The sequence below is a fragment of the Callospermophilus lateralis genome, chromosome 7 (assembly GCF_048772815.1).
Source record: "Callospermophilus lateralis isolate mCalLat2 chromosome 7, mCalLat2.hap1, whole genome shotgun sequence".
Lineage (NCBI taxonomy): Eukaryota > Metazoa > Chordata > Mammalia > Rodentia > Sciuridae > Callospermophilus > Callospermophilus lateralis.
In genome coordinates this window covers 18,044,649-18,070,035 of record NC_135311.1, presented here as the reverse complement: position 1 = coordinate 18,070,035, position 25,387 = coordinate 18,044,649, and the positions used below count along the sequence as shown (strand labels likewise).

Sequence of the window (25,387 nt, the reverse complement as noted above, 5' to 3'; positions counted from 1 at the left end):
CAATAAGGATTATTATTATACTCACATGATTTTCTGCAGCTGAAATGAAAGAAAAAAAAATCCCATTAAAGTCAGAAGACCTGGCTTTATGTCTTAGTTCCCTGTCTGATGGATTGTATGGTCCTGGATAATTTGCTCAATCTCTCCGCAGATCAGTTACTGATTGTAAAATGAGGATAATGATATTTACTTTCTGGAGTCTGTATGAAGATCACAGAGGGTAGTATATATGAAAACGCAAGCCTGTTATTTCATTTTTCTGTAAAAACAAACACTCCAAAAAAAATTGCAAAGATTTTATTTAGCGGCATTCTGTGCTTGGCACTTAGAAACAGTTCCGTGCATAAGGGCAAATTTTTATACACCTTTTCTTCATACATATTTTACACACCCTTTTATTGCCCCCTTTTTTAATATTCAATATTGGATTCCCCACTAGGCATATAAATACATTTATCTACAACACCTCAAAACCAAAAATCTTAATATTATCTGTATTATTTTACTTGGCATTATTTGCATTTCCACACCATTTAAAAATTTTAGCTTGTACCAAGCTTCACTTGTTTTCTTAGCATTAAAGGATCTGAAGGGAAAAGGAAAGATGAAAGAAAAAACCCCAAACTTCAAAATGCAATGAACTATTTGACAAAAATGGAGATCTACAGGCAGGTGGAAACAGGTAGAAGACCCATCTGTAATTCCCTGGAACGTGACAGAGTTTCTCTGCCATGGGGGCCAGTGGTCTGGCGGTCCAGCTCAGGCTGTGGAGGCATGTGGAGGCCAGGCCTCTATTTGCTGCCTCTACTCTTGATATCACCTGGGGAATTATAAAATTCTTCCTTCTTCACATTTCTTCTCTTTCCCCACTCTGCCAGGCTGCATGCTGTGGGATCAGCAATTGCCATGTGCTGCTTCTCTCTTCTGGATCACAGTGGTCAGAACGTGGGATGGAGGTGCATTCCTTGCCTGGGCCCCTCTCACTGGTGCCCTGACCATGCACAGTGTCCCAGAGAGATTTATTCCTCAGTAACACCGTGATGCCTTCTATATCCTGTAGCGGGGAAACAAACTCTAGCGCATTTCCTTGGTGAAACTCTTCTCATTGCTCACACCTTCTCTCTCTCTGTCTTGCTCTCCATTTTCTGCTTCTCTCTCTCTCTCTCTCTCTCTCTCTCTCTCTCTCTCTTTCAGAAGCTCTCACTCCCTTTTTACCGCACCACTGGGAATATCAAGGACAGCACACTCTGGGGAGAGAGCCCAAGTTTAAAAGCAATTTAAGGAAGCCAAGTCCGGTCGTAGTTCAGATGTCTTTCCACCTTCATAGGCAGAGAGGGATTCCAGGATACACCGTTCTTTCCAGAAGCAGGTTAAGCTGCAGGCAAGAAAGGCTGATGGCTACTTCTGGCCCAGTCCATCTAGTGTTGTACATAGACAAATTCTTGGTGAAAGCACCCACTCTGGGCCTCCATCCACAGAGTTCACCCAGTTCAGAGTCAGTGTGCAGGGTGATTTGTGTATGTGTAAGTTTGTATATGTGCATGTATGTATGCATGTAAGTAGGTATAGGTAGGTCTGGGTGTGTGTGTGTGTGTGTGTGTGTGTGTAACTTTCCATGGCTGCTACATGCTAGCATCTCTCTTAACATTATTATAAAACGATTATTCAGTCTCTTCAAAAGCCACTCTGGCATAGACGATGCTTTATAAAACTAAGGTTTGGGAAGGCAGGAGAATGGCCACTGAGCTGTGGATGATTCACTGCAAGTATTCTTCAGTGGCTCAAAAGTGTCTCTTGTTGTTCTTGGGTATGTGTTTTCCCCCTCCAGGAAAAAAAAAAAATACACAGTTCCTGTTTTCCAAAGGCACTGGGCTCCCAAAGAGGAGGATCTGCCCACGGAGACTCTGGGGGCTTGACTCCCGTAGGCTCCATGGTGTTTGGACTGACCTCTAAACCATGTGTACAGACATCTGGGAGGAGGAACCTGGGACTGCCCCATACTGCCGGCCATCACAAGTGTTGGGTGCCTGCTGATTATTAGGTGAAGGGCTAATCATGTGCATGCTGTGCTCCATCCCTGTGGGCAGGTACTGCCTCTCTCCAAAAGCCCCATTGGAGGGAGAAGAGCAGAGTAAAGTGCTTTGAGAGGCGCTCAGTTTTTCTGGGCTTGCAGCTAGCCTAGGGGAGGTGGGGAAATTGTATCCATACAGGTTGTAGGGGTTGTGGAGAGAAAAGGCATTGTAGGAGCTCTGCTGCATGTGGCTACCCCCAAACATGTGTGGTGATGAGGAGCTGGAGGCTGCATTGCCTGCCTGCATCACATACTGAAACTGGGAAGTGGGGAAGGACCCCAGCTGGCCACCGTAGGCTTCCATCTTGCTGTTGCTGGGCAACGAGGGAGGAGTTGGTATTCCTGAGATGAGGGATGGAGTCCTCTGAGGCATGAAGGTTTCAGAGGGCTGAGCGGCCGAAGCAGTTCCACTCTGGAGCCTGTTGTAGCCACTGTCACTCAGCCCTGGGTAGCTCTGCAAGGCAGCCATGTTGCTTCGGGCACAAGGTGGATAATCAGAGAGGTTTAGATTACACAGCTGGCTCTCCCGACAGCCCACGTTGAAAGTGTTGGGGGCCAAGTGAAAAGTTGGAGGAGAACAGGATGGAGATAAAAGATGAGAAGAAGCCGATGGGGATGGTGTCCCAGTGCTGGAGGTGGTTGGGGAAGTACCTGTGCTGCCTCCTGAAAAATAAAACATAAATACCATTGAGTATTTTAAGATGGGTTTCCCTGGGCCAAATGCGAGCCACCCAAGGGTGCTTTGAAATACCCGAGATGGGCTGATTTCTATAGACCCACATCTTTATTTTCAGTCAAAGTCCATACCCAGTGATTCCACCATAAACACACACCCAAAGGCACACACTCTGCTAAAGAGAGGATAAAGAGGATGACACAAAAGAACACTAAACTCTTTATTTTTCTGTAAAAGCCTTAGTCTTATTTATTCAATTATAATAAGATTTCCAATATCCATTTTTCCATTTCTTACTATAAAATTCACTTTTTAATAAGACCTCTAGTGATCCTCATCAAAATCCACTAGTTCAACTTTTCCCATTCTCAATGGAAATGCCTATTTTAACCAGTGATTGTTTCCTACTTTTCTATCTTTAGTCTTTCAGCTCAAAATATAGCATACTAATGCAGGACTCTAATCTCAGTGGAAACCAGGTGCTGGAACAGGATGCTGTATCAGAACCGAGGCTTGGGAGGGCAGAATAGAGAGACCAGGTGGTCAGACTTGAGGCATGAGATTAAAGTTCTGTCTTATGAAAGACATATGAGCATAATTATATGAGCTAAGTTATAATAAAACAGGCTAATCCACAAGAAAATCATTATGGTCCAGAGGCTCTGCCGGTCTTCCTTCATAGGAGCCTATTCCGTGTTAGAGACTGCAACAGATCTGTAATCAGAGTCCTTGGAATCTTGATATTTATTGGGACAAGAGGCCAAACAGTCCTTAAGCTGATGTGAAAGTCAGGAGATAATGAGCCTCTACTCAAAGCTCTGCCACACTAACTACCCATATGATGCTGGACACCTCACTTACCCTCTATAGGTTTCCGTTTATTCATCTAGGAATAAGGAATTAACTTAGATCAGTGGCTCTCCAGCTGAGAGAACCTGCCATCTCAAAAATGATGATGCTCCAGGATTCCAACTCAGACCAACTAAAGGAAGGTTTGGGGGGCATGGGACTGTCATATCAAAACCTCCTCAATTTATTCTAATGTTCAGCCAGAATTAGGAACTCATGATACAACCTGGATTCTTCAGTTCATAGGACCAAAAGTAGTAATTCTGTAGCTTGAATATATGCATGAGAATCAGCTAGAGGGCTAATTAAAATACAGATTACTGACTCTCTTCCAAAGTCTCTAATTCTGTGGATCTCAGGCAGGGTCTGAAAATTTGCATTCCTAATGAGTTCTCAAGTCCAGAATCCACACTTCGTCTTAAAGGACCTCCGGATCCTTCCACTTCTAAAAGTCTTTGAATCTGTATTTTGAAAGTGTCGATCTTAGGACAAGTGGATATGAGATCTGGATGACTAGTTGATTCATTCCAACCTATTTCAAATGTGTTCAGATTAAGAAGGCCCCAAATGACCTTTACAAGCCTTCTCTTTTCTAGGGTCAAGAAGGTGCAGAGTGCAACATCCACTTCCTGTCTCTCCTAATGGAATTTAAAAATGGTGGTGCATGCTGGACCTGTTGAGCCCTTCACTGAATTCCAGAGTGAGCATCTGCTTTGTCTGCCTGTGGGATCTCCCTTAGTCTAATTCCTTCCCTCCTGCCATTATGGTACTGTCCCACAATAGCTTCTCACCTACTATGGTCTCCAAGGGGTGCTATACCCTTTAGGTCACCTACAACTCTTATTGGGACTAAGCACAATACAAAGATAAAGGGCATTTTAGGTAGAAAGGAGCAGGAAAAAAAATGTTTTTATCAGCAAGAAAATTGCAAAGAAAATAGGAGGATTCCAGAGATACTGCATTATAGAGAAACCACCCACAGTGTTCTAGGGAAGGAGAAAGAGATCCCAGATGTATGGATAAAGAATCAAATGCCTCAAAGAGGAATTTGAATTTAATTTTTAGAGGGATGGAAAAAAACACTTCGCCTATATCCACAGGTATATAATATTAGTTGTTGATGTACAAATTTGGTTCTTGTTAATAATTTTTTCTAAGACCAATATTTTTTCTGTTTTATGATTTTTTCCTCTTTTAATTTTATTTATTCTAATTTGCTATATATGACAGCAGAATGCAATTCAATTCATATTACACAAATAGAGCACAATTTTTCTTGTCTCTGGTTGTACACAAAATAGAGTCACACTATTCACGTTTCCATCCGTGTACTGAGGATGATGATGTCTGTCTCATTCCATCATGTTTCCTACCCCATTTCTCCTCCCTTGCCCTCCCTCTCCTTTGCCCTATCTAAAGTTTATCCAGGACCAATTTTTTATAAAGCCCAACTAATATCATCTCTTCCTTAGTCAAAAGAATTTTCCTCATGAACTTTCAAGATCCAGTAGGATTCAGAGTTCACCCCATCAATTGTTGACTTTAAAGTCACTTCAGGAAATTTTTATACCTCGTTTCTGGTTCTCAAGTTCCTTTTACAGAAATAAACAAATTACAAACATAAACAAATTACCTTTTCACAGAAGTAAAATGGTTTTTACTCCACAGTAACAGAAAAGACCAACATTTTAAATACAGCCTGTAGCTAGCCATGGTGGGAAAAGCTCACACCTGATTCCAGAATCACTGACCTCCCTGCTCCGGACCACAAGCAACACATTCTGCCTCTTCATTCTCAGTTGGGAAAAGAGGACTTAAACTCAGTTTCTGTCCTTGTCAGCACTGTCACTGTGCCTGAGGTTTAAAGTAATGTAAAGCATGAGTAGTCAACCGCAAGTGCTTTATAAGGAATCATTTTGATATGATGAAGGAGTTCTGGAAAGGGGAAATTCTAGGAGGAGGAGGAAGAACATCGCCTGCTTCCTGTTCTGGAACAGCCAAATACCTTAGTCCACTGTGCCTTACAGAAAGCTCAGAAATTCATGTTCTTCTCTTTGAGGCATCCTATCCATCTTTCTCCTTTCCTACCCTAAACACCATAAACTTCACTGAAATAAGTGCTGTGGCACAAATGGAGAAACTTGACTCCGGCTGTAAAGAGATTTGTGTTTTACGAGATAGGAATCTGGTGTCTTTTCTTTGAAAGCCTGTCCTGCTCTCCCTGATCTGGTGTTTATGTGGCCCCCGAGGAGACCACCTGTTCAGCACACTGTCCTGTCCTGCTATAGGTATGCTCCATCAGGCCCTGGCCCTAGCCCTGCGGCAGGAAGTGCACGGTGGAGCACAGGACTTGCTACAACTCTAAATGGTTTTCTCAGATGGCCCAAGATGGAACGAATGGTACTGATTTAAGGCCTCGATTGGTTTCACTACAAAAAAATAAGAAGGGAACTATTAACAAGTTACAGGGATTTCTGCTGAGCAGATGAGAGGCACATGTTAAAAAGTTTGTAGTCAGCTTGCTTTGGCTTTTAAATGACATTCACTGGAAATGAGATTTGGTGGCCTGCTGAGCTTTAGGGGGTGGGAGCCTCCATAAGAACTAGTGTTTAAAGGGGCAGGTGTGGGGGGAAGCAAGCCTGTTCAAGAGAAGGTCACATTGCTTCCATCCACTTTGAAAAAAAAATGTTCTTATGCACACAAGTCCTCAATACAGACAATGATTATTTTTCACAGTTCAAAGAGACAGAGACAGAGACAGAGAGAGAGAGAGAGAGAGAGAGAGAGAGAGAGAGAAGACTATGGTATCCATTTTGCAAAATAGAAAACTGAGATACTGAGAAGTCTTTATTGTCTTATGATCTAACAACCTGCCAACTGTTAAACAAGTTGGGAGTCCCAGCCAAGTGCTAAATAAACTTAAAGAGGCAGACCACCCCCTTTGCATTTCAACACTTGAATGAGTGAAGACCTCTCAGTGCAGCGAAGCTAGGCCAAGAAGTGCCAGACAGAAGGGGTCAGAGCTGCCTCTCAAAGAAAAGCTTGCCTCCCTTTCCCGTTTAGCATAGTCTGCCTGTCACCTTCCTCTCCCCTGTATCTGCCAGGTTCTGGATGCTCTAGGAGTCTTGACATGAATTTATTTTGTGATCAAACATGCTGCATAGAGCCAGACAAACCTGGTTCCCGTCCTAGCTATCTTACTGGCTTTGGGACCTTAGCAAGTTAGCCTTCAGCTTCACATTCAAGGGGGAAAAAAAAATGAAAGAATACACATTACAAAGTGCTCACAATAGTACTTGACATGCAGGCAATACGTATTCTCCTTTATGAGACAAGGAGTAAAGAAAGGAGAAAGAAATCTTGAGGCAGTGGGCGCCAGTGGGGATGACTCTGGGTGTTGACCTCCAACCTTAGCGCTGAGCCTCCTGGGCTCACAGAGCTACACACCCTTCCCTGACAGGCTGAAGGAGTCCCGGTCCTAGTGCTGTGAATGACAGAGCACTGGGGTAAGAGACAATTGAGCCATATTCCTAAAGGCTGTACCAATTCTAGCTCCTCTGTGAATCCTCTCTCTTCTCAACCCCGGATGAAAACAGGCTGTTCCACGGCCCCATCTCTTCACAGGTCAAGCAAAGCGAAAGAAATTGAAAAAGCACAAATTAGTGTGTCTTTCCCACTATCCTCTGAGGCCTTAATTCACCTCAAATGTAATGCCATAAACATAATTCCATAATACAATGCCATAAATGGCTTCAGACTCTCAGTTGTTCCAGGATCAAGCTCCACTCCCCATTCCTCTCCATCCTATTTTACCCCTGGACTAAAGTAAGGAGGTACATTAAAATTCATATCTGACATTAACTTGCTCCAAAATTCAAGGCTAAAAGGCAAAACAACCCAAAAGAATACATGTTTAGCAGTGATCCCACACAAGGACAACAACCTAGGATATCTTTATGTACCACAAATACAAGATGAATGCAACCACGAAAATCCAGAATACCAAACCTGCTGACTTTTGCATCTTTAAATTGATCATTTCCAGATTGTAATATGGGGACTCTCATATACAGTTTCCTTTGGGGTTTATTTTGTTGTGCTCCCTCCCCAGAAAAAAAAAAAAACAATGAAAAATAGTAAGATAAAACCCCATCTGGGATAGTAAAGGATAAATTTCCATGTTATTACTTGTTTCTAGGAGCCAGACTCTTCTCTCCTATAACTTCTCTCCTTCCCCTTAATTTTCTATTCTTGACATTAATTCTGTCACCCAAACGCTTAACATTGGCTATGACAGCATAAGAAATCCTAATAATAGACAAAAAAGTGACTCAATTTCAAGGTCATTTTACATACTTTCCATGACAGACACACACACACACACACACACACACACACACACACACACACATAGACAGTCAAGACCCTAAATGATTGACCCCAACTAGTTCTCCTGTTATTTCTACTTAGGATGTCTTGGACACTTCCTTCACTATTTTTTAACCAAGATTGTTTTCTTCTTAGTTTATACCTTTATTGTTCCTTTTTTTCCTAATCTCTTTTCTTTTTGAATTTTAGCTTAAGTTAGTGAATTCTTGCCAAACACATTGACACTATTCAATTAATATAGCACCCAGCAGAGTTGAGTTCACTCACTCCTTCCACAACTCTTTGAGTACCAAATATGAGCCAGATATCATGCCTGCACCCAGAATTTTTTTTCCCAGTACCTGGGATTGTGCCCCAGGATGCTTAACCACTGAGCCACATTCCCCTTTTTATTTTTTATTTTGAGATAGGATCTCACTAAATTGCTGAGGCTGGCTTTGAACTCGTGATCCTCCTGCCTCAGTCTCTTGGGTCATTGGGATTACAGGTGTGCATCATTATGCTTGGACCCAGAAATGTAATAATCATGTGGGGAAAAATTGGTGAGAAAAATGTGAATGAAAGACATTAACCAAAGAACGACCCAAAATAAACCAGAGCACACTCTAAAAGAGGATTCAGCTTATTACAGATAGCAGAGAAATTTCCCCAGCAAGTGAGGTTTAAGCTGAGTTCTCAAAAATAGATAGCACTAAAAAGGCCAGGGGATGGGAGGGAGACTCTCAGGCAAAGGAACAAGTTGTGGCAGGTAAAAGCACAGCCTGCTTGAAAAGTGGCATAGGCTATAACTAGATCAGCCACAGATAATGAAATGGACCACTCATTGATGCTTAGTAACTCCGGGTGCTTTTGTAAGCACTCTCTTATCTAAGGCACTAACTTATCTAATTCTCATTGCCCCCACCTCTATGTTAGAGTGGAAGCAGAAAAGACAGAACACTCGAGGTCTAGTGGGCTTTGCCAGGGATATGTCTTCTATAGAGAATGTAAACTGTGACCATTGAAAGTTCTCAGCAATTGGAGTAAGGGGGTGATAGGAAGAGATGTGGAGAACGGCTCAGAGGAAAAGATAGAGGCTTGGGGGATGTCATGGTCATTTAGATGAGAGATGACAGCAGCTCAGAGTGGGATGGCAGAAATGGGGTTAGAGAGCTTGGTAATGGTGGTTCATAGAAGGTAGGACAGGGAAAAAAATATACAGAATGACCAGCGGATGGTGGGAGGGTGCCAGGTTTATGAGGTGGATGGCAGACTTAGTTCTGGACACATTGAGCATTAGGGACATTAGGGGGGAAAACATACAATGTTACCAATTACAGGTTGAGTTGCCCTTAACTAAAATGCTGGAGACCAGAGTGTTTTAGATTTTAAATATTTCCAGATTTTGAAATATTTTCATATACATAATAAGATATGTTGGGGATGGGACCTAAACCTAAAATTCATTTTTGTTTCATATACACTTTACACATAGAGCCTAAAGGTAATTTCATGTAATCTTTTTTAGTAATTCTGTGCATAAAACAAAGTCTCACATTATGGAATTTTCCACTTGTGAGGGTCATGTTAGCGACTCAAGCAGTTTTAGATTTTGGAGCATCTCTGATTCTGGATTTGCGGATGAGGAATGCTCAAACTGTACTGTTATTTCAGAGGGTTGAATTGAGATGGTCTCTACCTCCCGGGTGGAGCATCTCATTCTTACAGTGTAAACCATGCTACAAAATCAAAATGTTCTTCTATACCATATACACACACACAAAAGAGGGCTCTATGAAACCATCTAGACCAAATCAGTGCTGGCTATGTCCTTGGACTGGTCTGTCACACAGCTCACATGGCTTGCAGGTTTACCGAGCTGAGGGAAAAGATTGATTGCCATTCTGGTAAGAAGCTAGAAGATGGCCCTAAATTCTTGAAATCTGCTGATGCTGCCAGGATGACCAGCGGGTGGTGGGAGGGTGGCTTCAGGCAAGCCCATGTGCGCTGAGAGCTTCCCTTACTCTCCCACTCTGGGTCATTTTGTTATTCGTGATATGAGACAGTTGTTATGGGTGTCATCAAAGCACGGACAAAACTGCTGGAACTGGCAAGGTGACCAAGTCTGCCCAGAAAGCTCAGAAGGCTAAATGAATATTACCCCTACCACCTGTCACCCTAGTCTTAATCAGCCGTGGAAGAACAGCTTAGAACCGTTTATCTCAACTGGTCATTTAAGTTTAATTAGTAAAAGGCTGGCTAATGATAACAACACATCACAAAACCTTCAGAAGGAAAGAAGACCATTTGTGGACCAATGTATGGAGGTGGCAGTTTTAAGTTACTCGTTTTTAAAGTAAGTAGTTTGGAAACAACTTGACCAAAAAAAAAAAAAAATCTGTCACAGAATTTTGAGACCCATTAAAACAGAGTTTAGTGGACATGGGGAAGGAGTGCTTTAAAAAATTCTGTGTGAATACACAATTGAAAACTAGATAGACAAGCATTATTCTTCATCTTAGAGATAAGCAAGGTCTGTATAAATGGACTATATTTGAATCATTACAGTGACTTTACAGTTCAAAGGCTGACTTCCATTGAATTTTGTTTTCTCAATATTTTACTAATGTGACTTGCTCACTGTTTGACCCCTCTCCCTGACCAACTCTAACTAATGCAAATCAAACAGATGAAAATTCAGTCACCACTGCAGACCTCATAATTCTAAAGCTTTAAAATTGCCTGACAAACACTGAAACACGTAACGCTGTTGAAATCTTAGCAGAAGGGAGGCCTTCTGAAACGGAAGGCTCCTCATTTTTCCACGTAGGGAAATAAATTGCCAGCTTCTGGGTCATCCGAATCATTCCTTATAGTACATAGTTACCAGATCACTGAAGTCACTTCTCATAAAAGCTCTCTCAGTTTGGCCCATGCAAATGGCTCCATCATATATAAGAGCAACCTGAGGCACACTTTATTCAAGAATGTCCAGAGGAACAACAGGATCACATTATACTTGATTCTAATGGACCTGGGCTCTTATTCTTCTCCTCTCTGTGTCTGTATTGCCTCGGTCACCTTTCCCACGCATCGCTTACATCGCTTACATCGTTAATTCACTTCCTACCTGCTACTATCAGCACTCAAGCAGAAGTCATCCCTGAAAGAGAATTTCTATCTCCAGACTCTCTGAACACATAAATACCTGGCTGGTTCTAAATGAAGACACCTGAAGATAAGACCATACCATAGACTTCATTTAAAAACTGGAATTCAGAACTTTTCAATAACTTAGAGCTAATGCCCAAGTTATTGAACAATAAACCATCAATAAGAAGAGTAAACTAAACTCTTATGGAAAATTAAAGTTCTAGGGAATAAGAATAATGTGGCCTGGAGGAGTGGAAACTGCCCTGTAAAACAAATGAGGCATATTATTGGTTTCCGCTTTTCTGAAATCTCTTAACTGAGGATAGTACTAGACCACTAAAAATGCCTGGGTTTCTTTTTTGTGTCAAAGGCCGAAGACAATGAATCCTGTGAATTCTTTTCCCAATAAGAAAAAACGACAATTCAGAACATTCTATTCGATATGTCTTTTAAATAGAAGAATTTGAGTTTCTGCAAAACTACGGATGAATTCATCAGAGTGTTTTTCTTGAAATTTTACCAGCGTATGAGTCTTAATGAAAGAAAAATAAAAATGACAGCCAGGGCAGGGAGAATAAAGCATGTTGAACCTCACCTAAGTAGAAAGATTGATGCAGTCTCTACCAGTAGGAGGACAAAACTGTCCTAGGTCTACTATTTGACATGACAGACATTTGTGTGTTTGAAGCTGACCTGGGTGAGTCAGTCACTACTGGGATCTTAGGTGTGTAGCCAACATTGTCAACTCTCCCCTCACTAAAAGGGAATTACACAGGACAGTGTGCACTGAAGCTTCTGCTGACAACATCACTTTCTACTCCTTCCAAGACACACAGCAGTTCAGCATAGATGTCTACGTCTCCTTTATGCATTTTTAAAGTGATCCTGTCCAGAGCTACTGGAACTCTCAGTTCTTAGGGCAGGAGAGAATGGGTTTTTTACAGTCTGTTAACAAAAGGAAACCAAACCACAATAGTTTTTAATAAGAAGAATCTGGATCAAGTTCATTATATATTCAGAAATATATTCCAATTAAACCACTTAATAGAAAATTTCATCAACTCTTGAATAGAAACAATTCAGTAAACTGGCTTTTCCTTTAGCCTCATTCCCCTACCACATGTATCTCATAATTCAAGCTTGTTCCCCCCAATAAAAAAGGGGTCACTGAGATAGTTGTGAAATTGTGCTTTGATAGTTCAGTTTCCCCTAAACCAATTGCTATTAAAGTGTCAATAATAAGCCTTCATGCTGATGTTCAATAGAAGTACCATGACACCTGCTGTACTGCATACCTAAGCATCCATGCAGGTTTCCTGTGCCTGCATCTGCCCCACAGCCTCACAGGCTGTTGCAATGCAGGTGGCCACCCCCAGTGAGCACATCATATCCACACCACATACATACAAGGCACAGGCTGACAGCGATGCTGCCCACCTGAGCCAGGGAGTCGCCAAGTGATCTTATTTACATTTGTTAGGCACCTCCTGGGTTCCAGGCCCTGTGGCATATCTTGGAGACACAGCAGTAAACAGAACTGTCACCGTTGATGCCTGCTCTTGGCAACTGACAATTACCTCTGCCAACCTTGTCTGCTTTCTCCACAATCCAAACTCTGCTTAGCTAGAGCTTAGAAAGTCAATGGTAAAGTGAAGGCAAATAAGTAACTAACCATGTCAGAAAAAGATTGAAGTAGGGGTCTTTGGACAACACACTTCCATTTGATATAAATTGATATCAACTTGATATAGCAACTTGATATAAATTGCCTCCCCAAAATAATCATCCCTCATTTGTGGGTGAGTGCACTGGTACTCAGAGAGAAAGAAAACTGCCAAAGTTTGATAGAGAAGACCATCCAAGGTGAGGACCCAGGCCTCCCTAACCCCAATAAAACCTATGCCTCGTAGGGGCCAGAAGGGCTCAAAGCAGGAGTAAATAATAATAATTGACACTGCTTCTGATCACAGTCTTTGGGGAAGAAGGTGAATTCATATAAAAGGTTTCTGTTCCTCCCCATCTATTAAAAAAAGAGATGAAAACTCTGGATTGCTAACCTCACCAGATCCTGATGAAGACAGACAGCCTAATCATGCTTTGAATGAGTTATCATCAAAAAGACCTTATTCTCCATCCCGGTTAGGAATGCTTGTCCAATGATATAAGGGGGGATGAAGATGGTGATGCTGATGAGGTGACAATGGGTAACCAGCAAGTATTGAGTGCTTCAGATGATTTTAAATTCATTATCCCATTTAATTCTCAATAAGCATTCTAGCATATTCATCTATATAATGCAGAAGAGAAAAAATGGGACATCAGAAATCTTGAGGGACCTGACCAAGGTCCCAAAGCTAGGGAGGAATAGTGAGTGGAAAGACCCTAAAATGTCCTGACTCCTGAGTTCATGATTGAAATTACTAAACTCATCGTAAAACATAAGAGATTTCAGTGATGTTGGTGACAAACCTGGTTCGGTGTGCGCAAAGGGCAAGGGGCCCTGCTGAGAAGAGAATTCAATATAATGTATTATCAAGTCCTAGAACGGCCTCCCTAATGGAAGAACTCCACCTTCAAAAGTTGGGCTCTATTAGTGGCAGCCACCGAATGAGCTTGGTCTGTACATGTCGATCAGTGTCAATTTTGGGCAGGGGGAAGCTGGAGAAGGACATTCATACACCATCTTACACCCTGAGAAACTGTCACTCAGGTACCAAGATGGGTAGCCCTAGGAAGAGGAGTAGACCAAGAAAAGGAGTAGAAGTCCACCAAGGAACCTTCTAGAGACATAGCCAGCATTTCCCAGCCTGCACTACACGGGAGGAAATATTAGAAATTGGATAAAAAACACAAAGTCAGTGGGCCAGAGTCCACTTAGCCCACCAACTGGAGAAGAGTGTTAATTCAGACAAGCAAAGCACAAGAGCACAACATTGCAAGGTTCAGATGGGCTTGAAGCATCCTGCTTTTTACTGTTAGCTCTGACAGGATATATTCCCATTGTCTGGAGGGAAGGCTTTTTGTATCTAAAAAAAAAAAAAAAAAAAAAAACCAAAAAACTTAAAAATAAGAAAGCTGCTGAAGCTTCCACGAGGAAAAAATGTCATTATGATGATGACGGTCTCTTCAAATGCCAAGGCCTATGTGCACGCCTAGTAATACTCCACAATGATCCATCACCATCGTAATCATCAATACACAGACGTGCTTTTAGGAAGGGAGAAAAGAATTCCGAATGCCAGATGAAGCGCTGCCTCTAGAACAAGCTTGTTTGCACAAGCTGGTGGTGATGCTTGGGTTATTTATGGAGCTACTGAGATCTCTTTGTTCCAGGAGAATTGGTGTGACCCATGTCTTGGCCTGGGGCCAGATGTGCTACACTCAGCTCAGGCCCCACCCCCCAACCCTGTCACCGGTGCAGGCAGACGCCCTGCCCAAGGGCTTTACCTTGCTGTTTTTGCATGGTAGTGAAATCCTCAAAAGTGAGTGTGCGCACCGGAGGTCTCCAGAAAGCATAGGTTTCCATGATGGCTTCAAGTCCAGTTCTGCAGAAGGAAAAGTCAGGAAATAAAGTGGTGAGTGATCCCGAGAAATACACTGACTTTCTAAAGATCCGGAGGTGGTTTGTTTGGCAGGTGGCATTTTATAGGCACTGAGACATCGCCATGAGGACAAATCAGTATGAAAAGGCAGGAGGTATAGGCACTGCTAAGACTGTAGAAGGAAGAACAAATTAACCTAATCATTCAGATTACTTGCAGGCAACTTTATAACCATGATAAAATTCTACTCCGAGCCTTCTTCAAAGGAAGTTTGTTGTGTATGAAAAGAGCGTATTGAGTGATAAAGGTCAAGGTCACTAATATCATGAGTACAGCTGAGCAGAAAGTAGCACTGACTGCTTCTCTAGCTCAGGACAATGCCATCGTCAACTCCACACCCAGGTGTGTAAACAGTCAATGAGACTCTCAAACTCTTGTAGCTTCTAAGAATTCTTAAATCAACAGAGATGAGCCCTGACAACAAATAAAAGGAGAGTATGTGATCAAATACACTCAAGATTCCATTTCAACAAAAGATACCTACCTACAGGCAAAGAAAGGGCATGGTCCCAGAAGTTATACCTCAGGCCAAAAGACCAAGACAAAGACTAGTCTCCAAATATGTCACTCTGCATTTCTATAACCTAATGATTCAGCTAGTATTTGTTTGTGGTACCAAGTATTGAACCCAGGAGCACTTCACCACTGAGCCACATCTCCACCCCACCTTTTTTTAATATGTTTTAATTGTTGATGGACCTTTTATTTTTTACTTATTTATTAACTTATACGTGACGCTGAGAATCAAACCCAGTGCCTCATATATGCTAGGCAAGCGCTCTACCACCGAGCCATAACCTCAGCCCAATCTCCACCCCCTTTTATTTTTTATTTTGAGATAGGGCCTCACTAAGTTGCTTAGGGCCTTGCTAAATTCCTGATGCTTTGAACCTGCTATCCTCCACTCTTAGCCTCCTGAGCTGCTGGAATTACATTCAGCCGGTCTTTGAGACTTACAAACTGCCAGACTTTAGGAAATAACCAATATTTTACAGTTAAACTCCTCGACGGTTTTGGTTCAGTGGTACTAGATAAACTATCAACCGGACTATGTGCACACTGTCTGCTTTACCCTTCGATGAATTGTGTCTCTGTCATCTTTTATGAGATGTTGATATACATGGTCCCCAGATAATTATCCAGGATGATTTCAACATATTCTTGCTGATACTCCATATCCCCCCAAACACAGTCACTGGTTGAGGCTCTGTTTAAAGCTTTGAACGCAGCATCTGATTCCTGACTTTTCTTTGAAACTGTGTCATGTCTATATAGGTGGAGGGAGAGGAAGCGGGGGACTATGGGGGTGGAGGAGAAGGGAAGTGGAGAAGAGCATTGGCTGAGTCTTCTTGTTGCAAAGTCACTGGAAGGCAGCATCACGCACCTTCCTGGGAGCAGATAGGCTTCCACTCCATTGATAATACATTCACAGGTTCTCTTCAGTCTTACACGCCAAGAATAAAGTGAGACATTTTATTTGAAGTGAGAACAACTATCCTTTCCTTATGAATGACCAGAGTATCCCCCGAGGTTCTTCTCACACGAGCTGCTGACACACGGATGGGTTCTTTGTGTTGGAAAATGTCCTCTCTGAACAGGCCTTACTTGCACAGCTAACTTTCTAAAGTCTTCCCTGGAATCTCGGAGGCTTTAAATACACCAAGGTTGGCAAACCAAACTCTGTATTTTAAGAAGAGGTTCAGAGGAGAGAGTGTCGCATGGTGTTTATTAGCTGTTAATCTGTTAGAAGTAGGAATAGAAGACATCTCCTCATAGTCGCTCTAAGTTAATGCTGAATACAGTACATGAAACTATTTGTGGGGAGAAAGAGCCCAGGCAATCAGGGAGTTCAGAATAATAAGGGGATAGTCAGATAAAGCCATGCTGAGCCTTGGTGGACAGAAGAAATAGATAGGCCAGGCTTAGACCTTACTGCTTTGTTGTGGAATGCTGGCGATCCACCAGAACATCTTAGGATTCCCTTTAGTGACTCAGGAGGCTCACTCAAATGGCAGAGGTTTTATTCCATTCTTTCCAGGAGCATGTACCAGTGATGAGGACAAAATATTAGCTCAAGGACAAACAACAATCCCTTCTCATTTCATAATCGAGTGCTAGAAGATTGTGAAATGGCAATAATACACTAATATACTGCCAATATTGTATTCATTGAAAAAAACAGAAAATGAACTTTGGATTCATTTTCATAATAGCCCAAAAGGCTGAGGCAACTTTATACTATAATCAGCTTTATACTATAAAATAGTGCCCATGTATCTGTATATCCAAATCTAAAATCCAATTGAAAACAGAGCTCTAGGACCAGATTTAAAATTTGAGAAGGGTCTCAGGTATCATCTACATTCTCCTATGACATCATCCTGTCATCCAGACTCTGTTGGCATATAAATATTCAGTGTTTTATTAGATCTGTTAGAAAGTTCTTTCTGACATTTAGTTAGAATCACCCTCTAGGTCCATATCAATGGGTGAATGATAGAAGTACACATTTCTACACAAAGTCTGCCTGCCACATCCTCACCCATGAGACCTTCCTTAGCTTAAGAATGCAATATATAACATGCCTCATATGAACACATCCATGGTCCATCAAAGGGTCTGTCACACAAGGATTATTTGGGTGGTAGACTTAATTAGATAGGGGTTCTGATTTTCCCCAAATAATGGCTAAGACCACAACATTACTAGCCATACCTTGGTAATCCACTATGGCTCCATCTCTTACAGATTTATACCTAAAGGAGATAGCATAAATTATCCTGTGATATGCTTTATCCTACGTAGGATGATATAGATGTCACAGATTTATATTACTCAATCTGTTTATGTACTTAAAGTATATTTCTTTTTTAAAAAATTAATCCTATTTGTTTTCTGTGTGTCATATTTTTTTATTCGTTCTCAAACTTTATCGAGCTTCATTGGACAGATCTAATTATTAGAAGTCACTAATTTTATACTGGTATAGTGTTATGGAAAGATTACAAAATTCCCCTCTCTCCACCACTAGCAAGTATGCACCTTAGGCTTTGGATCCATAATTCTCCATGCCCCAATGTCTAACCCAATGCCTGTTACACGATGAGATCTCAATTGATATGAATTGAATTAGGAAGTAGAGGAATAGATGTCTTATAACAGAGTAATCATTGCATTAATTTTTACTAGCATTCATTTTTTTCCTAAACCTAAAACTTAGGAAAACAACTTGGTACAAAATAAAGTTTCTGACAATGAAAGGAATCCTCTAGAGTTGGAGATTTGGGGAATTGTTTCTATAGCTAATTATGATTGATTGTGCCTTTATTTACCTAGGTCTCAGAGAGGGTTCCATTTTCCTTTGATTTCTTCTGATCAGTGATGGAGCATTTGACCTTCAATAGAGTCTGAGTCCCCTACCAGAGGCCAGTCATTTCTATCCTTCATGGTCTCTTATAAGAGACCTTGCCAACTACTTGTTAATATCTTAAGTCCTTTGAATGTCTATTCCAAGTTTATCCTGTGGTACATTATTTACTTACTCTCCATAATTTTATATTAGTTTTATAAAATTTTTCATTTTCATTTTTTAAGTGAATTCATTGCCTCAGAGATGAAGAAAAGCTGCCTTAAGCAACCATGGTTTCATTGACACATGCCCCACAATGGGTCTCTTTGGGTCTGTTGCACACCAACAGATATCGTCTCCAAGATTTCCAATCAGAGATGGTCAAATTGGCAAATGTCCCTCTCTTGCTCATTTTCCCCTGTGTGCCACTTGCTCCAGTGACAACACAAGCCACGTCCAAACTCCCTTTCTTCGTCTCTTCTTTCCAGGACTTTTCTATTTAGACCTGTCAGTGTGTTTGCTGGTCAACCAAGAGAATGTGCTAAAAAAAAAAAAAAAAAAAAAAAAGAGGAGGGGAAGGAAGGAGGAAAAGCAAGCCAAAGAGCTCTCTCACAAATTATTGATAGCTCAAGATCAACTGATCTGGAAAAATAACCAGATTGTTAAGGAAATATCCTTCCAATCTCATTTTTTTTTTAAATGGCAGGCAGGATTAACCCTCCAAAGTTCAGCAGATGTTTGAAAATTAAAACAACAATTATGAAAACATTCAGTAGACTCTGATGCATAGTTTCTGCTTTCTACATGTCTTGAGGTAGGGAATTTCTTTTTATTGTTTCTTCCATTTATTTTCTCTTTAGTCCTCTCTGGCTCATCTTTAACTATGCTTCATACTACTTGCTGGTGATAAAGGGAACATATGCAATGGGTTGATAAGACCATTGGTCATCTCTCAAAGGCTAAGGGTAACTTAATGTGACAGAAGTTTTGAGATCATAAAGGAGTTATTTGATCAGGGAGAAAAATATGTGCTAAGTTCAGGAGATATAAAGCGTCTTCGCTCTTAGGGGCATGATTTTCCATGCCCCAATGTCTAACACAATGCTTGTTACACGATGAGACCTCAATTGATACCCTTTAGGAGTATCTTGTTCAATAAAAAGAGAACAATGGATAAATGACTAATTTCTGAGCTATGTGATACACTGGAGATACATAGATATCATGGCACCTCAAGCAAGTAGTACTTAATATACCTGGAAAACTTAAGGAAGATTCCACAAAGGAACCAGTTATTTAACCTTATTTATAAAATGTACTCAACAGCCTTCCATTCAGACATGAGGCATTAAGGGCTTTCTCTACTAAGAAACAGTATGTGCAATGACTTAGAGGCATGGAAGAGAAGGAGTGTTCTGGAAACTTAAAATAAGTCAAGGTGATGGAAGTTCAGGGTGTGAAATGACATAGATACCATAGGCATTTATTCCATGTTAGGTGTTTAGATTTCATCTCGTGGATGGTGGTGTGCCTCCTTTCCTTTCTCATACTGTTCCAGTATTTGAAAAGACTCAGAACCAGGATATACTATTGTTTCTGGTCTTATTATTATTATGACCCAACATTCTTAGACTGTCCTTGCTCCATTGAGGAGATGAGGTCAAACCTTCCACACTTCCTTCTCTTTCACTAGATTTGGAGTCAGCTCCAACATCAATAATATCTTGATTATTCAATATACTTCTTGTCCAGGAATATTCTAAAATACTTCCCAGTAGAGTTCTGCAAATTGAATAAAAATCAAACGTTCATTCCAATCCTAGTTTCAGTTGATACAATGAGTATATTTGCACTAACAAGTAGTTGTCATCAATGTGCCTCCTCCAATAGGTTGGAAGAAGAAGTAGCCAATGGAAAGATGCTTGGAGATGAATTAAAATTGTTCATCACAGAGTGAGTCCCACTTTGGAATTTCTGCCCACTCCCAACACACACACACACACACACACACACACACACACACTGAGAGATGTAGAGTTTGAATCGGTAGTAATGACAGTCCAAGAAGAGTTTTCACTGCCTTAAGAAGTGTGACCAAAATCCATAATGATACTAAGCTGACTGGAACGTTCCTACTTGGATTTGGTAATACTAAAATCACATGAGGGGCGGATTAGCATCACAGTTAAGCGCACTGGCTCTGGAGCTAAACTGCCTGGATTCAAATTGCAACCCTGCTTGTTATTCGTGCAACCTTGGCCAAGTTATATAACCTCTTCATGCCAAAGGCTCCCTATCTATAATATAGAGATCATGATAATATTTTCTCCTAATAAGCACAGATTGATTAAAGACAATCTATACCCAAACAAGGAAGAAAACATAGTGAAAGACTGAGGACTACTGGTCTAACTCCAGCAAAACAAATCTAAATCATTACGCTCAGGTGGTGGCCTGTAAGAGCAGAATACGTCTTACTCCACTGGAATTCAGAACCATTTGTTACCTAATTCCTTTTCTCATCTCTCCTCAAAGAACCGAAAGCTATCCTTCAAGCCCCTGTAGGCCTCATTATCTTGCAGATATTTCAGACTTCAATATGTTAGCCATTAAAGAGACGTCACTCTGCTGAATGACACCATCCCTGGACAAGAGCCATAGATAATAAAACAATTGCCAACTTTCCCTGGCAAAGCCACATGGCCAAGAGGACAATGGTGCAAAAGGTTCATGAAAAGGGAGAGAGAACAAATAATAAGGCAGAGAAAAATGTTAAGTACTTGCTAAAAGACCACAAGCCAGGGGACATGATGAACAGCTATGGCCTGGGTGAACGGGAGGAGATCAGCTGGCTACTGCTGCCAAAATCCAGCACAGGGCCAGCTACCTTGAACTTTAGATGCAGTGGCGCTTGAGAAGGAGTCCAGCACTGATGACTTCCATAGATCTGCTAAACAGCAGAAGCCACCCACGCCAGGGACAACAAAAAAAGTATGCAGAATCTACAGGGGCTAGTGAGATTGCCAGGAAAGAGCAGGATGAGATTGGCTGGAAAAATATAGCCAATGGCTCCAGAGAGAACAAATGAAAACAGAAATTCAACAGGAGGGACACACTTGGGACATTGTGTGTGTTGGAAAAGGGCAAGTGGACAGCTTATTGGCTCTAGGTTTGCTATGCGAACCTTCAAGAGCAACAGGGAGCCAGAGATGGATGAGGGCATGGATTCTGCTGACTGGCAAGCTGTGCCTAAAGAGGAGTGCGAAATCCTTCTCTGGATGCTGGGCCTGGCTGGATTTGCAAATACGGATAGCCAGTCTTCACCATATTCAGTTTTACCACAGGCAAATCTCCCCAGGGGAAATGCTACACTTCAATGCGGTGGTAAAAATGAACAATTTGGACTTCAGGTACTATGTGCAGTAATTATTGCTCTTGTTTGTATACTTATGATTTGAATGGCTAGAAATAAATGAAGTTCAGTTCTATGAAATTGCTGTTATTTTGCTATTTTTGATCAATAAATATAGCGGTTTCCTACGTTTAGCTCAATAGATGAAGGTGTAGATTTGAGTTACTTGTTTATAACAGACAACTGTCCTACCAGATGTTACCTAGGGTCCATCCTGCATCCTTTGCCCCCCTCCTCTCCAAGAAAAAATGGTTTCACATCTAAGCAAAAATGAACAGGCCCTAAGATTTTCTAGCTAATTTTTCCTTTACACTTCTTTTCCTTTCTGCTAACATTATGTGCTTTAATTCCTCATTGTCACACTCCTCTTTCTATTGGATGTTGGAAGAAGCAGCTGGGCCTATGACAGGGCACTCCTGTCTGTGTCAAGAGCAGTGGTTCTTCATTTCATAACCAAGGCTTAAGCTGCTTAAGTGAGAATCCTAGAAAAATCCCTTATTCCCCAATATTTTCACCATCACCATTAGAGAATAAGTCCTTCCCTGGAGTTAAGTATTAATTTGACCAAACACCCACTTTCAACAGACACATCTACTCTCCAGGCAGTGAATGATCCTCATTCCCTGAAATGCTATGTATTGGGACTCAAGGCATCATGAAGGACTGCCTCCGGCCATGTTCCCAGCAAACAGCAGTGTTGGCTGGAAACATTCTGAGAATGAGCTCACACTCAGATTTCCTCTTGGACCTCATGCTTATTGTTTCTTCAGTGGGGGGCAACCCATTAAAATTACTTATCCATATAGAACAACCTCCCACAAGACAGGACTTGTCCCTGGCTCCTTTCTGACAGTTCCCGGGTTACGAAACTCAATTGTTCAGGCCTCCGTTAGTGGACTCCAGAGAAAACACACCCTCCCCAAAAGCTCTGGTATTTTCCTGGGCAATAGATGGGCCATTCTATGAATCCGATCATACTTTCCTATGTATAGATATGCCTATACCACAGTGAATCTCACCTCCATGTAATATCAACCGGCCCTAATTTTTTTTTAAAAAAATGCTATAAATAGAAGAAAATCGGTAGAGGAGAGAAAAGGGAACAGGAACACATAGAAGGAGAGGGAAAGGAGAAATACTGAAGACTGAATCAGAGCAAATTATATTCCATGCTTGCACAAGTATGTCAGAATGAACCCTAAAATAGGTGTAACTAAAATGAACTAATAAAAAAAAATGGGCCATTCTGCCTGTGATCTGTCATGGAAATAACATTAGTGACTTCTCAGACTTGCAAACATCAACATGAACACCCAAACATGCTAGATGGAACAGCTCTCCTTGCAGCTGGAATAGAGGCTGGGAGTTCAAATACAACCCAAGGTTAAAGGTATGATGAAGGGCACTGGCAGGGAAGAACCCACTCATCGCACTTGTAAGTTCATAGGGCCCCTTGCTCCCCAGACAGATCATAACTTTGATCCTCTCCTTTCTGTGTATGTGTTTGCTTTGGAGGAAGTCCCTGGGAATTAAATAAAATTTCCCAAGCTGACTTGGGTTTTCTGTAAAATCTTGGCAGCCACCCCTGAAAGAGACACCGCTCTCCCATCAGACATGTCTAGATGACCCACAGTGTCCTCTTGCCCTCTGCTCCTTTGGTTCCCCCTTTAATAGGCAGGGTCTCTGCAGCTGTTGCGCCCTCTAGCTGAGCAATGCTGGCTCCCCAGCCCTGTGGGTAGATGTCCCTCCCAAGGCTGTTTCTCAATGGTGAGACCCTGCAAAGAGGTTTGCTTCTCTTCAGCTTCCTGACCCCTACCTTCCCTTTCGTGTTCTCAGCAAGGGGGTGCCCCCCCCCCCCCGCACCATAAGCATAATACCTCACAGTTCCCTACTGGGCAACCTTTCTCAAAAAAAAAAAAAAAAAAAAAAAAAACTCATTTTGCTTTAGCCCAGCTTCTGGGAACTTCTTTTCTGAGGCTCACAGAAACTGAAAATGGGTGGATGCCCTGCTGCAGAGAGCCAGGAAGCTCAGCCATGCCCCTGCTCTCTGGAGTCAGATCAGATGATCTCAAGGGTGTCTAAGCAACAATCAGGCCAGGTTAGTGTCTTACAGAAGAAACCAGCCTCAGATTTAAATCCAAATCACTGTTAGCCTTTCAGACTAACTGATAATGTTTATATGATTCACTCTATCTTCCCTTCTCATTGGATGTCCAAAACTAGCTCCCAGATGCTGCTCTCCTTAATTTGCTCTTGGTTGGGACAAGGCTTTCTCAAGCTAGTGTCCCCGGTTCTAAATTTCTCTGCCACTCAGCAACACTATTTTGAATGATGAACAATTATTTCATCCTATACACAAGGCACTGTGGGAGAAATTTATGAGCATAAACTTGAAAAGGTACAGTCCCGGCCTTCCAAGAGCTTACATTCCAGCAGGGGATGAAGCCCAGGAACACAGACCATAAGACAAAACATAATCTGAAGCTAAAGGAATCTATTTTCTGAAACCAGAACTAGGAAGGTGTTACCATCTCTTCCTGGTAGCAGAGGTCTCCCAGAGGTAACTCTGGATATTGCACCCTGAGGCCTGAATGAAAATGAACATATGTTGACCCCCTACTCAAAATCAGATTTAGGACAAACAGTTTTTGAGAAATCTAGAAGTGGAACAGCTTACAAAGAAACACAATCTCCCTCCCATTGAAGAGAAAATTCTTAGAAACAAAATCTGTCAGTGTCTCTACTCCAAAAGGAATAACTAGCTATTATTATTATTGTCCTCACAACATGAACCCACACTTTCTCCTTCTCTCTCTCTCCCCCTCCCTCCCCTCTCTCTCACACACACACACCACACAAACATATACACATACACATATCCTTATATACACATCCTCATACACACAGAGACACACACAGAGGCTCTTGAGGAAGACTTCTCATCAGGGGCATAATTACGTGGCATGGAAGGGAGCAGCACTGTAAGTACAGCCTGAAGGGTGGAGGGCTTCTCACACCGAAGCATGTGCCAGACACTTCCTAAAGAAGCAGAGAGAACAATGAAAGGCTTTGATGATGGTGGCCCCACTGGGCTGACCATGTGTGCTCCCTGGAGCTCCTACTGGGATTCTGGACAGTCCAGTGACTATTCCCTCTTGTCTTCCTCCAAGTTCAGAATCAATTCTGGGAAACACATAGGCACCTAACACAATGAACCCCAAAATACCAATTTTACTGCTGGTGTAATTGTCTGGGGACCGCGCAGATCGTGAGCAGGCCAGAGCTCCCCTGAAAGGTGCGACTCCCTCCCGCTGCCGGCCTCCTCTGCTAGGCTCGCCACCCAACAGGACAGCTTGGGATGCGTGCTGTCAGCAGACGAGCAGATCCTGAGGAGTCCTCCTCCCAAACAACCAGATTAGTCACTGGTTCCCAGGAAAGGAAGAAGACAGGGACTGGAAACCAGGACACTTCTCCCTAGAGACCTCTTTATATTAAAATATGAAGAATGGCAGCTAGTGTCCTTAGCCACAGCTCCCTCGACACTCTTCTCTGTGCTTCAGAGGACACAGCTGTCAGCCGGGCTGCACTCTGATGGCATTGAGTGTGAGAGGCTCCAGGCCCAGGAGACCCTCATGAGGCATCTGAAGAAAGTGCAGTGGGTGGCTGCATCCTGCCATCTTTCCCCTCACACGCCTCCCTTCCCCAGCCTCTGGATCACGCTGGGATGGATTGAGATCGACAAACCTGAACGTGTTTTGGTTTGAGGTTTGGCAAACCCTGTAACTCCAAAGTATTCCACAAATGTTTTGTGTTCTGCAAAACCAGAAAACATTGGCCAAGCACTTTCCCCCCCCTAATTTTTAAGCCCATGTGTTTTTAAAGGAAATGTAATCCGTATGTTTTGGGT

At 42.0% G+C, this 25,387-nt stretch overlaps 1 protein-coding gene across 2 annotated transcripts in view; it reads right to left on the bottom strand.

Moving 5' to 3' along the window:
• Positions 1-281: 281 nt before the first annotated feature.
• Positions 282-25,387, bottom strand: part of Tbx15 (T-box transcription factor 15) — a 109,592-nt gene continuing 84,486 nt past the window's right edge. For both annotated transcript variants that reach the window (XM_076862811.1, XM_076862812.1), the window contains exons 7-8: positions 14,565-14,662; positions 282-2,734 (exon numbers count right to left, since the gene is read on the bottom strand). In XM_076862811.1, the coding sequence (XP_076718926.1) occupies positions 1,950-2,734; positions 14,565-14,662 (883 nt within the window). In that variant the 3' untranslated portion in view covers positions 282-1,949. The remainder of the gene's footprint in view (positions 2,735-14,564; positions 14,663-25,387) is intronic.